Raw genomic sequence first — 12,917 nt, 5'->3', positions numbered from 1 at the left:
CATGAAATTTGTGCAAGAGTAGGCCTTCCTTCCCCCCGCTGCCAGCACTGGCTTTCCTATGGCATCCAGGACTTGGGTTTCCCTCTGGCTCCTGTCCCAGGACCCAGGCTTCCCTCACAGCCCTGGGTTCATCCAGAAGGATGTCCGGTTATTATTATAGATAGATAGATATAGATGTTATTAACTCTTTTAACTCACTTTGCAGAGTGTCATGCACACATGGGTGCTTGATAAATGTTATTTGGAAACAGTTGTTTGTTCATCATCTATTAGAAAAGAATAGCTGCAATAATCAGTTGACAGTTCTCTAGGAGTGGCTGCCATTAAATGAAGAATCAATAAGGTCAAGGAGAGTATGGCCCAGGAATAACCTAAATAAAATGCAGAAAAGATGAATCTAAGCCAAATCATCATTCTCAAAATCAGTCCATACTGGATCCTTATTCATGATAAGGTTTTCATGGCCCATAAATGCATATGGTTAAATAACTTAGGATAAAATAATTTTGTAAAATCATGTACTGCTTTCAGAATCTTAAAATAACCATGGTCCCTTTCAAAAAAATTTACATTTTAGCCAACAAAATTTTAACTTTTTTTGACCCGTATTAAAAAAAAACACTCATGTCTTAAAAAGGCTTTTTTATACATATAATTTAATTTTCCTGTGTAGTAGCTTAAAATATAATATAAATCCACTAAACTATTTTGTATATTGTACTGTCTCCAAAAATTTCACCCTCAATGTATTCTCTGTGAATTGAGAAGGCTTTTTTTTTGTGTGTGTGAGTGATATTATTTAGTGCTACCAGGTGTAGTATTTTTTTTTAAATTTCATAAATCTTTTTTTTTAATTTAATAAATCTTTATTGTTCAGATTATTATAATTGTTTCTCCTTCCCCCCACCCCCATAGCTCCCCTCCACCCTGTTCCCACCCCACCCTCTGCCCTTACCCGCCCCCACTATCCTCATCTGTAAGTGTACGATTTTTGTCCAGTCTCTTCCCTTTCCCCCCAAGAATTGTCAGTACACTCCCTTTCTATGCCCCTGATTCTATTATATTCACCAGTTTATTCTGTTCATCAGATTTTTTTATTCATTTGATTTTTAGATTCACTTGTTGATAGATATATATTTGTTGTTCATAATTTTTATCTTTACCTTTTTCTTCTTCCTCTTCTTATAAAATACCTTTCAGCATTTCTTATAATACTGGTTTGGTGTTGATGAACTCCTTTAGCTTTTTCTTAGCTGTGAATTTCTTTATCTGCCCTTCAATTCTGAATGATAGCTTTGCTGGGTAGAGTAATCTTGGTTGTAGGTTCTTGCTATTGATCACTTTGAATATTTCTTGCCACTCCTGTCTGGCCTGCATAGTTTCTGTTGAGAAATCAGCTGACAATTATATAGGTGCTCCCTTGTAGGTAACTGTTTTTCTCTTGCTGCTTTTTAATATTCTTTGTCTTTTGCCCTTGGCATTTTAATTATGATGTGTCTTGGTGTGGTCATCTTTGGATTCCTTTTGTTTGGGGTTCTCTGCGCTTCCTGGACTTGTAAGTCTATTTCTTTCACCAGGTGGGGGAAGTTTTCTGTCATTATTTCTTCAAATAGGTTTTCAGTATCTTGCTCTCTCTCTTCTTCTGATGTTGGTATGCTTGAAGTTGTCCCAGAGGCTCCTTACACTATCTTCATATTTTTGGATTCTTCTTTTTTTCTTTTCCAGTTGGGTATTTTTTTGCTTCTTTGTATTTCAAATCTTTGTCTTGATTCTTGCGATCCTCTGGTCTGCTGTTAGATCTCTGTCTAATACTTTTTATTTCAGTCAGTGTATGCTTAATTTCTAGTTGTTCCTTTTTGATATCCTCGAGGGTCTCACTAAATTTATTGACCTTTTCTAGAAAATTCTTGAAAAACCTTATAACCGTGGTTTTGAACTCTATATCCAGTTGTCTGCTTTCCTCCGTTTCTTTCACTTGTGATCTGTTTCTTTGTCTCCGCATTTTGGCTGCTTCCCTGAGTTGATAGAGTGGCTTTGTGGGCAAGGTGTCCTAAAGGGCCCAGTGGCTCAGTTTTTCAAGTTACCTGAGGTGGACACTCTTGGTGCACCCCTTTGTGGGCTGTGTGCACAGTCTTGTTTTAGTTTAGCCTTGATTGTTGTTGGTATCATTGGGAAGAATTGACCTCCAGGCCAATTGGCTGTGAGGATCAGCTGTGTCTACACTGGGAGAACTTCTGTGCTGGAGACACCCTTATGAGACTAGACTTGCATAAGTCTCTGTGCTCAGCTTGGATGGGGCAGAGTCTCAGGGCAGAATAGACAGTATTGGTTTCTTGTCAGCCCTATCCTAATCGGCCCCTGTGTCTCAGTGTCCTGTGGTAATCGCTGTAAGCAACTCTTGGAGAAAGCTGCCCTCAAGTTCTGCCTGCTGCCAGACAGTCCATTTTCTCCCCAAAAGTGTCTGGATCCCCAGATTCTTGCCCGGAACTGGAGTTCAGTGTAGTCAGGAACTTTTGTCTCCCTTCCACTTGAGGAAGCCAGCCACATACTCGGTTGCCCGCCTTCTCTGCTGGCGTGCCTCGGTACCTCTGCCTTCCACAGTTCCTCTGAGTCTCAGTGTGCTTTTCTCTTTCCTGACAGTCCAGTTTCACCCTGTATGAGTCTGGCTCCCCAGAGTATTGCCAGGAAGTGGAGTTCAGCGCAGTTCAGAACTTTAGTTTCCCTACCGATTGAGAAAGGCAGCCATTCACTCAGTTGCCAACCCTCTGTGTGCGCATGTGTGCGCGCACATCTCAGTATCTCCGCCTCCTGCAGCTCCTCTGAGTCTCAGTGTGCTTTTCTCTTCCCTTCTAGTTGTAGAATTTCGACTCAGCCAGCCTTTCTATGGTTCTGGATAATATCCATTTTGTCTTTTAGTTGTAGTTTTGAAATTATTATGCAAGGAAGCAGTTTAGGTGTTTACCTATGCCGCCATCTTGGTTTTTCTATCAGGTGTAGTATTAATGCGTCCCTACAACAGAAATGTGCTCAAAGTAAGTGCTGGATTATTTGTTGAGTAAATGAATGAATATTTGACTATAGGTTTAAACATCTTTATTTTAATAATATTTTATTTTATTTTATTTTTATTTTATTTTATTTTATTTTATTTTATTTTATTTATTTATTTATTTATTTTACTTCTTTTTTTTTAATAAGTTTTTATTTTTCATATTATTACAAATGTTCCTTCCTCCCCCCCCCCCACCATTGCTCTCCTCCACCAGGTTCCCACCCCACCCTCTGCCCTTTCCCCTCTCCCCATTGTCCTCATCCATAGGTGCACAGTTTATGTTCAGTCTCTTCCCACGCCCCCCTCTCCCCTTTTCCCCAAGAATCGTCAGTTCACTCCCCTTCCATACCTCTGATTCTATTATATTCAACAGTTAATATTGTTCATCAGATTTTTTTAATTTCCTTGGTTTTTAGATTCACTTGTTGATAATTACGTATTTGTTGTTCATAATTTTTATCTTTGTTTACTTTCTCTTCTGAAAGAACCCCCTTCAGCAATTCATATAATTCTGGTTTGGTGGTGATGAACTCCTTTAGCTTTTTTTTATTAGTGAAGCTCTTTATCTGGCCTTCGATTCTGAGTGATAGCTTTGCTGGGTAGCTTATTTTTGGCTGTAGGTTCTTGCTATTCATCACCTTGAATATTTCTTGCCATTCCCTTCTGGCCTGCATGGTTTCTGTTGAGAAGTCAGCTGACAATCGTATAGGTGCTCCTTTATAAGTTACTACCTTCTTTGCTCTTGCTTCTTTTAGTATTCTCTCTTTATCTTTTGCTCTTGGAATTTTAATAATGATGTGTCTCGGTGTGGTCCTCTTTGGATTCCTTTTGTTTGGAGTTCTGTGCGCTTCCTGGACTTGTAAGTCAAATTCTTTCACCAGGTGGGGGAAGTTTTCTGTCACTATTTCTTTCAGTATGTTTTCGATATCTTGCTCTCTCTCATCTTCTGGAACCCCCATAATTCTGATGTTGGTTCGCTTGAAGTTGTCCCAGAGGTTTCTTACATTATCTTCAATTTTCTGGATTCTCTTGCCTTCTAGCTTCTGTGGAGGAGTGTCTTCTGGCTCTTTATGTTCCAAATCTTTGACTTGATTCTTGCGATCTTCCCTTCTGTTTTTAGGACTCTGTAGAATATTTTTTATTTCAGACAATGTATTCTTTATTTCTTGTTGATCCCTTATCATTTCTTGTTGACTCCTTATTAATTCTAGTTGATCTCTTTTCATATCCTCATAGGCCTTATCCATCTTTTCTAGGAAATTCTTGAAAAACCTTATAAGCGTAGATTTGAACTCTATATCCAGACGCTTTTTGTCCTCCATTTCTTTCGTTTGTGATCTATTTTGTTGTCGCATTTCGCAGTTACAGATGGGACGGGGTTTCAGGGTGGAGCCTGCAGCTTTGGCTTCCGTCAGCCCCGCCCTATGCGGGTCCTTCAGTGCTCGCTGCCTGCGCCTCTGAGAGAAAGGTGCCCTCGATTTTCGCCTGCTGCCAAACAGTCTATGCTCTCCCACAATGAGCCCGGTATTGGGGTTCAGTTCAGTTGGAAGTGGAGTTGGAGGTGGCGTTCACAGCAGTCTGGAGCCCCAGTCTCCTTCCGGCCAGGGCAATCCCGCGGCACAACCGACGGTCCCTTCTCTGGGGGCAGTGTGCGCGCCTCCGGGACCTCCTTTCTCTGCTACCCCGGGGTTCCGCTTTACAGCCCAGCTCCCTATGGCTGAGCCTGAGTCCCCGGGGTCTGGCCCAGAACTGGGGTTCAGAGCAGTCAGGGGCCCAGCACAGTCGGAGTTTTATCTCCTTCCCGCTAGGGAACGCCCGCCAGGCACTCGGCCTCCCTCCTCTCCGGCTCCGTCCTCTCCGCGCGCCGTGTGTCTCCGTACCTTAGGCTTTTACAGCTCCTCCGCGCTTCCTTCTGGTTTTCTCCTTGCTTCTTGTTGTAGGATTTCCAGTCAGTCGACTTTCCTGTAGTTCTGGGTAATGTCCATTTTATATTTTAGTTGTATTTTATTAAAATTGTTGTGTGCGGCTGCGGCTAGTTGCCTACCTGAGCAGCCATCTTAGATTCTCTTAATAATATTTTATAAAACCTGGCCATTAAAACAGTAGAATAAAACCTGCAAATAGATAATTAAATAATAGTATAAAACATATGAAATAATTCTTTTTTTTCTTTATGAATCTATAGACTGCATTTCTAATCTGTTGTCTATCTTATAGGGTTGGTGAACCAGCCTTACTTAATAGTCACTTGATTTCCAGTTTATTATTCTTGATAGATATGTTTTTCTTGTAGCTTAGTTTTCTTAACCTTTTCCCCCTGTAAGTATACCCAACACGTACCCATTACCCCACATTTAGCAGCTTAAACAATAAACATTTATTATATTGTATAGTTTTCAAGGTAAAGGTTTGGGGAATGGGTTATCCTCATGGTCTAACTCAGGGTCTTGCAGGAAGCTGCAGTTCTGAAGGCTTGGTTATTAGAGCTTCAGGTTTTGTCTCTTAGTAGCTCTGTCACATGACCGTTGGCAGGATGGCATTTCCCCTGCCTAATGGGCTTCTCCACAGAGTTACTTGAGTATACTCAAGACATGGTAGTGAGCTTCCTATGAGAGAGTGACTCAAAAGGAAGAGATCAAGCAGACAATTTCTGAAGTCACACCCCATCACTTCAGCTTCCTTCTGTTTTGTTAGAAGTAAGCCATTAAGTTCAGCCCACTCTCAAAGGGAGAGGGGGAATTAGGCTCCACCTTTTGAAGGGAGGAATATAAAAGATTTTCAGAGAAGAAAACCCATAGATACTAAATGCATCATAACAGATAGACAGGCCTTGTTACTTTGGTGGTTGGGGAGTGTTGGAGGGTAAGGGCTCTAGAGCTAGAGATGCTTGGGTTCAAATCTTGGCCCTGCTTCCCATTAACTCTGACCTCGGTTGGTCAAGGAACCTTAGAGTCCTCATCTATAAAATGAGCACAATACTAATACCCACTTCACAGGAAGGTAGAGAGGAATTTGTGAGAAAAGTGAATGTAAAGCATTTAGCATAGTTAGTGGCTTCTATTTCAATAAGAATTAGCTATGTTTTACCTTAACTTTTCTTGTTAGTACACAGCAATAACGCTGTAATGTTATCAGAATATGAATTTGTTTTCTAGTGTCTACCTATTCTCAGTTTTTCATTCTGCGTATTAATACCTGCTTAATCTTTGAAGACTTGAGAAATGCAGTGTGTGTGTGTGTTGTGTGCATATACACACATATGCATGTTATATATGCACATATTCACATATAGTTTGAAAAAGTATGTATATATTTAAATCCTGTCACATTTATATTTTTTACATTTTGCCATGTTGCTAAATTCTTCAAATATGTTTTTAAAAAATATATATATATTGATTTCAGAGAGGAAGGGAGAGGGAGAGAGAGATAGAAACATCAGTGATGAGAATCATTGATCGGCTGCCTCCTGCGGCACCCCCTACTGGGAATCGAATGCACAACCCAGGCATGTCCCTCTAACCAAAATATTACCTGGGACCCTTCAGTCTCCAGGCTGACGCTCTATCCACTAAGCCAGAACAGCCAAGGCTTCAAATACGCTTTTTAAAAAATATATTTATTGATTTTGTACAGAAAGGGAGAGAGAGGGATAGAGAGTTAGAAACATCGATGAGAGAGAATCATCGATCAGCTGCCTCTTGCACACCCCCTACTGGGGATGTGCCCACAACCAAAGTACATGCCCTTGGCCGGTATCGAACCTGGGACCTTTCAGTCCGCAGGCCGACGCTCTATCCACTGAGCCAAACCTGTTTCGGCTCAAATACGTTTTTTAACGAATACATTTCTATTTCCAAAAGCATCTTATCTTCACCTGCTATTTGCAGTATATTATTGGTTTATAAAAAGTACTGATGACTATTGAAAGCCTAGTTAACATAGCAATGCAAAATTCCATTTACAATAATAGCATGGCAGAATTGCATTTATGGTCCAGGAATTGTGTTTTTACAGAGCATTAAATATAAAGGAATCAATTTTTTCTTCATTAATTTTTATCATTAACACATGCACATAATGTATATAGTATATATGTTTGTATATAATAACTGTGAAGTATTATGCAGGAATAGATACAGGTTCTATTTTCTTATAAAATATAAGACCTGGAGATATATAAACAGGATATATAGCAATTAAAACACACACACATACTATTCACTTCTTAAGGTATAGGTCAAGAAACAAATAGTAAAATAAAAAGTTAGGTATCAGGCTTTAAACGGATTCCAATGTTGAGAAGAGCCAAGCTTACCTATCACATCCAGAAAAAAATACAATACCTCTGTCTTACATTACTCTCTTCCCTTCAAAATACATGAAAAACTACTGATTGATAGGAGTGGAAATTTAGATATGCTGTAATTTCAATTATCTGCATAAAGGCCTGGAAACTATCTAAGATGCTGCCTATCAGTAGATGATCCTTATTTTATACTGACTAGATCTAAAAAATAAAAGCTATCAGTCATATATTTCCTTTTGTCCAAGGAGTAGCAAGTTTACCTACTGCAGAAAGAGTTCCTTATTTGGTTTAAGGGGAGTTGTACTTTGGAAATTACCTATAGGCCAGGGGAAAAGGCCAAAAGAATAAATTAGTATTCATAAGAAATGAAAAAGATAAAAAGTCATAGCTATGTAAATTTATTACTAAGTTGCACTGGCATGTCAGGCAAATATTTTTAAAATTATATTAATATTACCACTGGAAGAATTTTTTTTCTAGATTATCAGCACAGTTCATTCAATTCCGATAATAAAAACAATGCCATATTTTCACTTGTAACTGCCAAGACCTTTTTATGTTTATTCAGCAAATACTGATTGAGCACTTAGTATGATATGTAGGAGGCACGGTTGTACTTAAATTTTGTGTAGGTACAACTTTGAGGAAAAAGTTGTTTCAAACTTTTTTTATGTTGTGAAATTCTGAAACCCTAGTTTTTGTTTTCATGAAGCCACGTCTGATTTCCTGTGTTAATAAATTAATAGTCAACAAATGGCAATTTACCTCCCCCTTCTATTGTATTTTAATATGAACTTCATTTGTAATGAGGTTTCTATCAAAAAGATTTTTAAACGTAGATGATACTATAAATGAATACGTTTATTCCCCAGGGAACCTAGTAGAAGTGAAAGGGTGCTTGAATGGCACGACTATCAAATTGAGGAAGGATAATCAGGTCTCCGGGGGTGGGAATGTTGTGTGTTTACTAATAAATGTCTGCTTAGTGTGCCTCCGACGACGGAAAAGGACGCAGTGGTCTTGAAGTAGTTGGAAGTGTCTTACTTTCCAAGTACAGCTTTTAGAATATTGTGTGGATGTGGCTTTTTTGGAGGGTTAGTATTCCTGTTTTAAAGTGCAGCCTTTTCAAGTGAAGGGGCTCCATGTGGCCTAAGCTTTAAAACGGCCAAAACAAGTTAAAGAGCCACCTTTATTTACAGCCGCGGGACCGGGCGTCAGGGCTGTTCCAGGAAGAAAATCGGGCCCATGGCTCCCGTCCAGAGCGGGGACAATTGCAGACTTTCCCTCCGCAGAGCGTGAAATGCGCCTCTTCCTGCCGCGGGCCCGCCCCGCCCCGCCCCGCCCCGCCCCGCCCCGCCCCGCTCGCCCGCCGCGGCCCCCGGGGCGACCCCAGCCTCAGGTGTCCCTCCGGCCGGGCGGGCGGCGGGCGGCGCTCGGGGCGCCGGGACTTCCTGTCTGGGCGCGGGGCGGAAGGATCGCGTTGCCAGCCCAGGCGGCCGCCGCCGCCGCCCCCTGCCGTTAGGTGGTGGGGTTTCTCCGCCCGGCGGCGGGAGGCGGGCCGGCCGCGGCTTCCTGTCGGAGGACGCGCAAGGATCTGGGCGTCGGTGTGTGAGCGAGTGCGTGAGTGTGTGTCGGCCGCACGGCGTGGCTCGGGCCGCGGGTTCCGCCTCCCCCCGCCGCCGCCGCCGCTGCCGCTCACGGTGGAAGTCAATGTGCAGCAGCAGCGCCAGCCCCGGGATAAACATGGCGACGTCTCTGCATGAGGGGCCCACGAACCAGCTGGATCTCCTCATCCGGGCTGGTAAGGGCAGGGCAACTTTTCTCCGCTGCAGCGGTGCAGCGGGCTCAGGGTGCACCAAGGCGGGGTGCCTCCCCCGCGGCGGTCAGCGCCGGGGTTCAGTGTCCGCCTCGGTCCCCCGGGCGGCCGGGGGAGACGGGGGCAGTGAATGAAGTAATGGAGGCGACGAATCAGGAAGTGATCACCTTGGAGAGTAACCTGCCTCGGCTCCGGCGCGGCCGCTGCCGGGGGTCGGCGGGCGGCGCGGCGGCGGCGGGCGGAGCGCTGGCAGCGGGGCCGGGCGCCGAGCCGCAGGGAAGTTGGGGACTCGGGCGGACGAGTTGCGCGCTGCGCCCCGGCCGCCGCGGAACCAGGAAGTGAGCGCGGCTGTTGTCTGTCGGCGGCGCCTGCCACGCTGTCTGGCCGGAGAGGCCGCTCTGCCCGCGGCCGGGGACGGCGGGCTCCCCGGTGGTCGCTCGCAGCCCCCGCCCCGTTCTTCTCAGACCCGGTCCGCGGACCCTCCACTTCCGCATGGACGGGACGGCCCGGGCCATGTCCGGTGGACCGCTACCCGCCAAAAAAATGCCTGACCCTCCCCACCTTGTGCAGCCTCGGAGTAACGGTTCTGGAAGGGTCACTCAACGTGGGCGGCCGGGGTGCGGTGTCGCCCGCCCGCCCGCCGCCCCTTCCTCCTCATGGGTGGCAGTGAGGGAGTAGGCTGGTGCCTCGTCCCTCGTGGGTGTCTTTTTTTTTTTTTTTTTTCAGGGGGAGGATGGGAAGGACACGGGCTCTCTGTGCAGCCCTGACCTGGCGCGCTGGGTGTCAGCGGAGGAGGCTAATTTTTGTAAACAGTGGGTGAAGGCGAAGGCGCGGGGCGGCGGGCGGGCGGCTCGGCCCTAGGGAAGTCTCCGCACGGAATTGCCCCCGTACCCCCTCCTCCCCCCAACCTCCCACCATAGCGGAAGCGCCTCGGAGAGGACAGAACGGCCGGGATTGACAGGCCTCTCGTTCCAATCTGCTCGCTGAGATGTTCCAAATGAGAACGTTGATTTCTGGGGGCGGGACTCGGGGCCCGCGCTGGGCCAATGGAGATTGGGCGGGAGTGGAGCTGACAATGTACGCATGGAATTGGAGGGAAGAGGAGTGTAAACACGGAAGTGGCCGCGGGGGTGGGGGATGTGCAGCGCCACTGCTGCAGCGGAAGGGCACGGACTTAAGTTACACAGAAGCGGCAGCTTTGCTTAATGGACAGCGCTGCGAGGGCCCGGGATCGATGCAGCCCTCCTTGCATCCCATTTACTTACTAGAATAATAAACACACATGTTCCCTTCCCCCGGTTCTGTATCATATCGCCACCGATGGGGATTGGAAGATGGGAAATACCAAAGAGTAATGCTGTGAAAGATGTTGCCCCCTCCGTTTCCCAGCCATTGTTTTTAGGGAGGGCACGTGAAATTAGTTTGGTTGGCGAAACTGTGATTCTCTTCGATTGGGGGAAATCATGAACACGTGTATTTCTGAATTTAACAGAACTTTTAAGTTTAGAGAAACTCTGGAATACTGTAACTGTATGTATTGTATAACACATGAGTGACCAATGTAAAATGTAATACAAGACGTTTTAAGGGTCCCAAAGAAAAACAATCAGCTTACGATTGTGATTAAAACACGTTTGCCAGTTATATTCTGATCAGAGTAAGAACTTAGTAAGAGGTAGAGTACAAGAAGAACTTGGTTCCATTGTGTGTGCTCAATTCACTAATAACAATATGAATTAAGGGATGGAATTTTTGGCTTTGTAGGATTGATTGGATCAGTGATATTTCTGTGAGTGATAAACATGTACATTTCAGGAAATGGTTCCAGTGGTTTGGAATCTTGAAAAATATTGTAAAGGTAAAGGGCTTAATTTTATCTATGGGAGGTATTTTTTTCATAAGCTTTTAGAGTTATTAGTGAAACTGAATGTGACCTGTAGATATTTTGCTTGGAGTGAATACACATAGGCAGCCTACAATTTGAAAATACAAATATTTAATATCCCTTTGTTAAGGTGGTGGTGGTGTTTTTTAAGTTAAAAGCTGACTTGCAACCCTACTGCATTAACTTAGTATATATAAACCTTACAATTGAAGTTTGCTTCATGATTTTAATGTCTTGTAAAGAATATGTTTTACATATAATTATTTTCAAATTATTTCCTCAATCATGTTCATGTAATCTGATGCTCCTTTACAAGTCCTATTTTAGAAGGAAACTTGAGATAGGTTTGCTGATTTACACTGTAGGTTTATTCAGTGAGTGCAAGTTGGGGAGGAAAGGTGGCCCAGGAAATGTAGAACTGGGGATCTAAATTTTTATTGCTGCCAGTTTCCAATGACAGTGGGAGAGTAGTTTATAATGTTTGTTATTGTAAAATGGACAAGATGATACTTTTTTAATTCCCTTGAGGGAAGTTGTCAGGTGTTATACATCATCCTTCCTCAAAGATTTTACAGTCAAATTCAGGAGACAAATAAAAATCTATATAATTTTTAAATATATACAGTGATTGCTATAATGGGTTGATGATTAGTGTAGAATGACTGATAGTAAGAAAAAGTTATAGAGGAGATAAGATTTTCAGTTGACTATTGTTCGCTAAACTTTTTTTTCTAAGTGACTGTAAAGCACTTAATATTGTTATATGTTAACACTGTTATAAAGGTACTAACTAGAGGATATATTTTGCTTTTACTTTCCTCCTTTAGAGGCTTAACTATCAACTTTAGTTAGCTGTCAACTTCAGCTTTAGTTATAAACGTTTATGCTGTCTGAAGAGTTTGAGTAAAGAATGAAATAAATAAGCTTAGTTAATAATCATTTTAACATACAGAAGAGTTGACATACTTTATATGTTGACATGTTTCACTGGCAACGTGGTATGAGAAAGAGCCTTAATTCTGAACCTACATCTGACTGTCGCTAAACTATATCTGTACTCTTGAAGGCTTCATTAGGATTGATTAGGTGATCTATAACTTTTAAAGTTCTGAAATTATAAGTAGCTCAAATATTTAATAGGAGGTGAAGGCTTTTCTTTTTCTTGGATTTCTTTACATTATGCCATGTGAATGAATATGTCTAAGGTTATGAAATTGGGAGGTTACTCACTTTCTTTTAGCCAGTCTTGGAACTTGAATATGACTATGATATAGTCTACTTAATAATTTAGGCTCATTTCTAGTATGCACATATATATATAGCTTATAGGAAAAATGGATGTCGATAGGAAAAAAAGAATATCCCTTAACATTTCAGCAAAAGTATTGTGTATGTATAATCTGGATTTTCTTGAAGATTTTCAATTTAAAATATTCTGCCTTCTTATTCTCAAATATACTTTTCTTGACTTTTTTTTTTTTTTTTTTTTTTTTGAGAATTGAGAAGTAGAGGCACCAGAAGCTTTATTCTATTTGAAGGCAGTTATTAAGATGAAAGAGGGATTTTTTCCCCTGGAAATTTAGCCTAAGTATTTTCAATAACAAAACAAATGTGTCTATTTTGTCATAGTTTATCGTGAAATTTGAACTTGAAAATCTTATTTCTAATTTACTATATAGTGGAATGTCTAGTATCAATCTGGAAAAAGTTTAACAGGATGTAAAAATATGAAGCATATGTTGAAATAAAACAAAGAGTGGCATTAACTTGTTTTTGTTAATCCTTACCTGAGGATATTCTTTTTATTTACTTTTTTTTTTTTTTTTTTTTTTTTTTTGAGAGTGAAAGGAAAGGA

General features: G+C 42.3%; 1 protein-coding gene across 7 annotated transcripts in view; it reads left to right on the top strand.

The window, feature by feature from the left end:
* The window catches only part of ELF2 (E74 like ETS transcription factor 2), an 86,732-nt gene that overhangs the window by 53,649 nt on the left and 20,166 nt on the right, over nucleotides 1-12,917 (top strand). Inside the window, exon 1 of one of the 7 annotated variants that reach the window (XM_084884261.1) lies at nucleotides 8,750-9,162. The exons of the other annotated variants lie outside the window; for them this stretch is intronic. Within the exon in view, the coding sequence (XP_084740387.1) occupies nucleotides 9,072-9,162 (91 nt within the window). The 5' untranslated portion in view covers nucleotides 8,750-9,071. Of the gene's footprint in view, nucleotides 1-8,749; nucleotides 9,163-12,917 lie in introns of those variants that run through there. 7 annotated transcript variants of the gene reach the window in all.

Source organism: Pipistrellus hanaki (assembly GCF_964339955.1).
Source record: "Pipistrellus hanaki genome assembly, chromosome: 5".
NCBI lineage: Eukaryota > Metazoa > Chordata > Mammalia > Chiroptera > Vespertilionidae > Pipistrellus > Pipistrellus hanaki.
The sequence above is the reverse complement of the archived record's forward strand: the minus strand, read 5'-3'. Positions and strand labels throughout refer to the sequence as shown.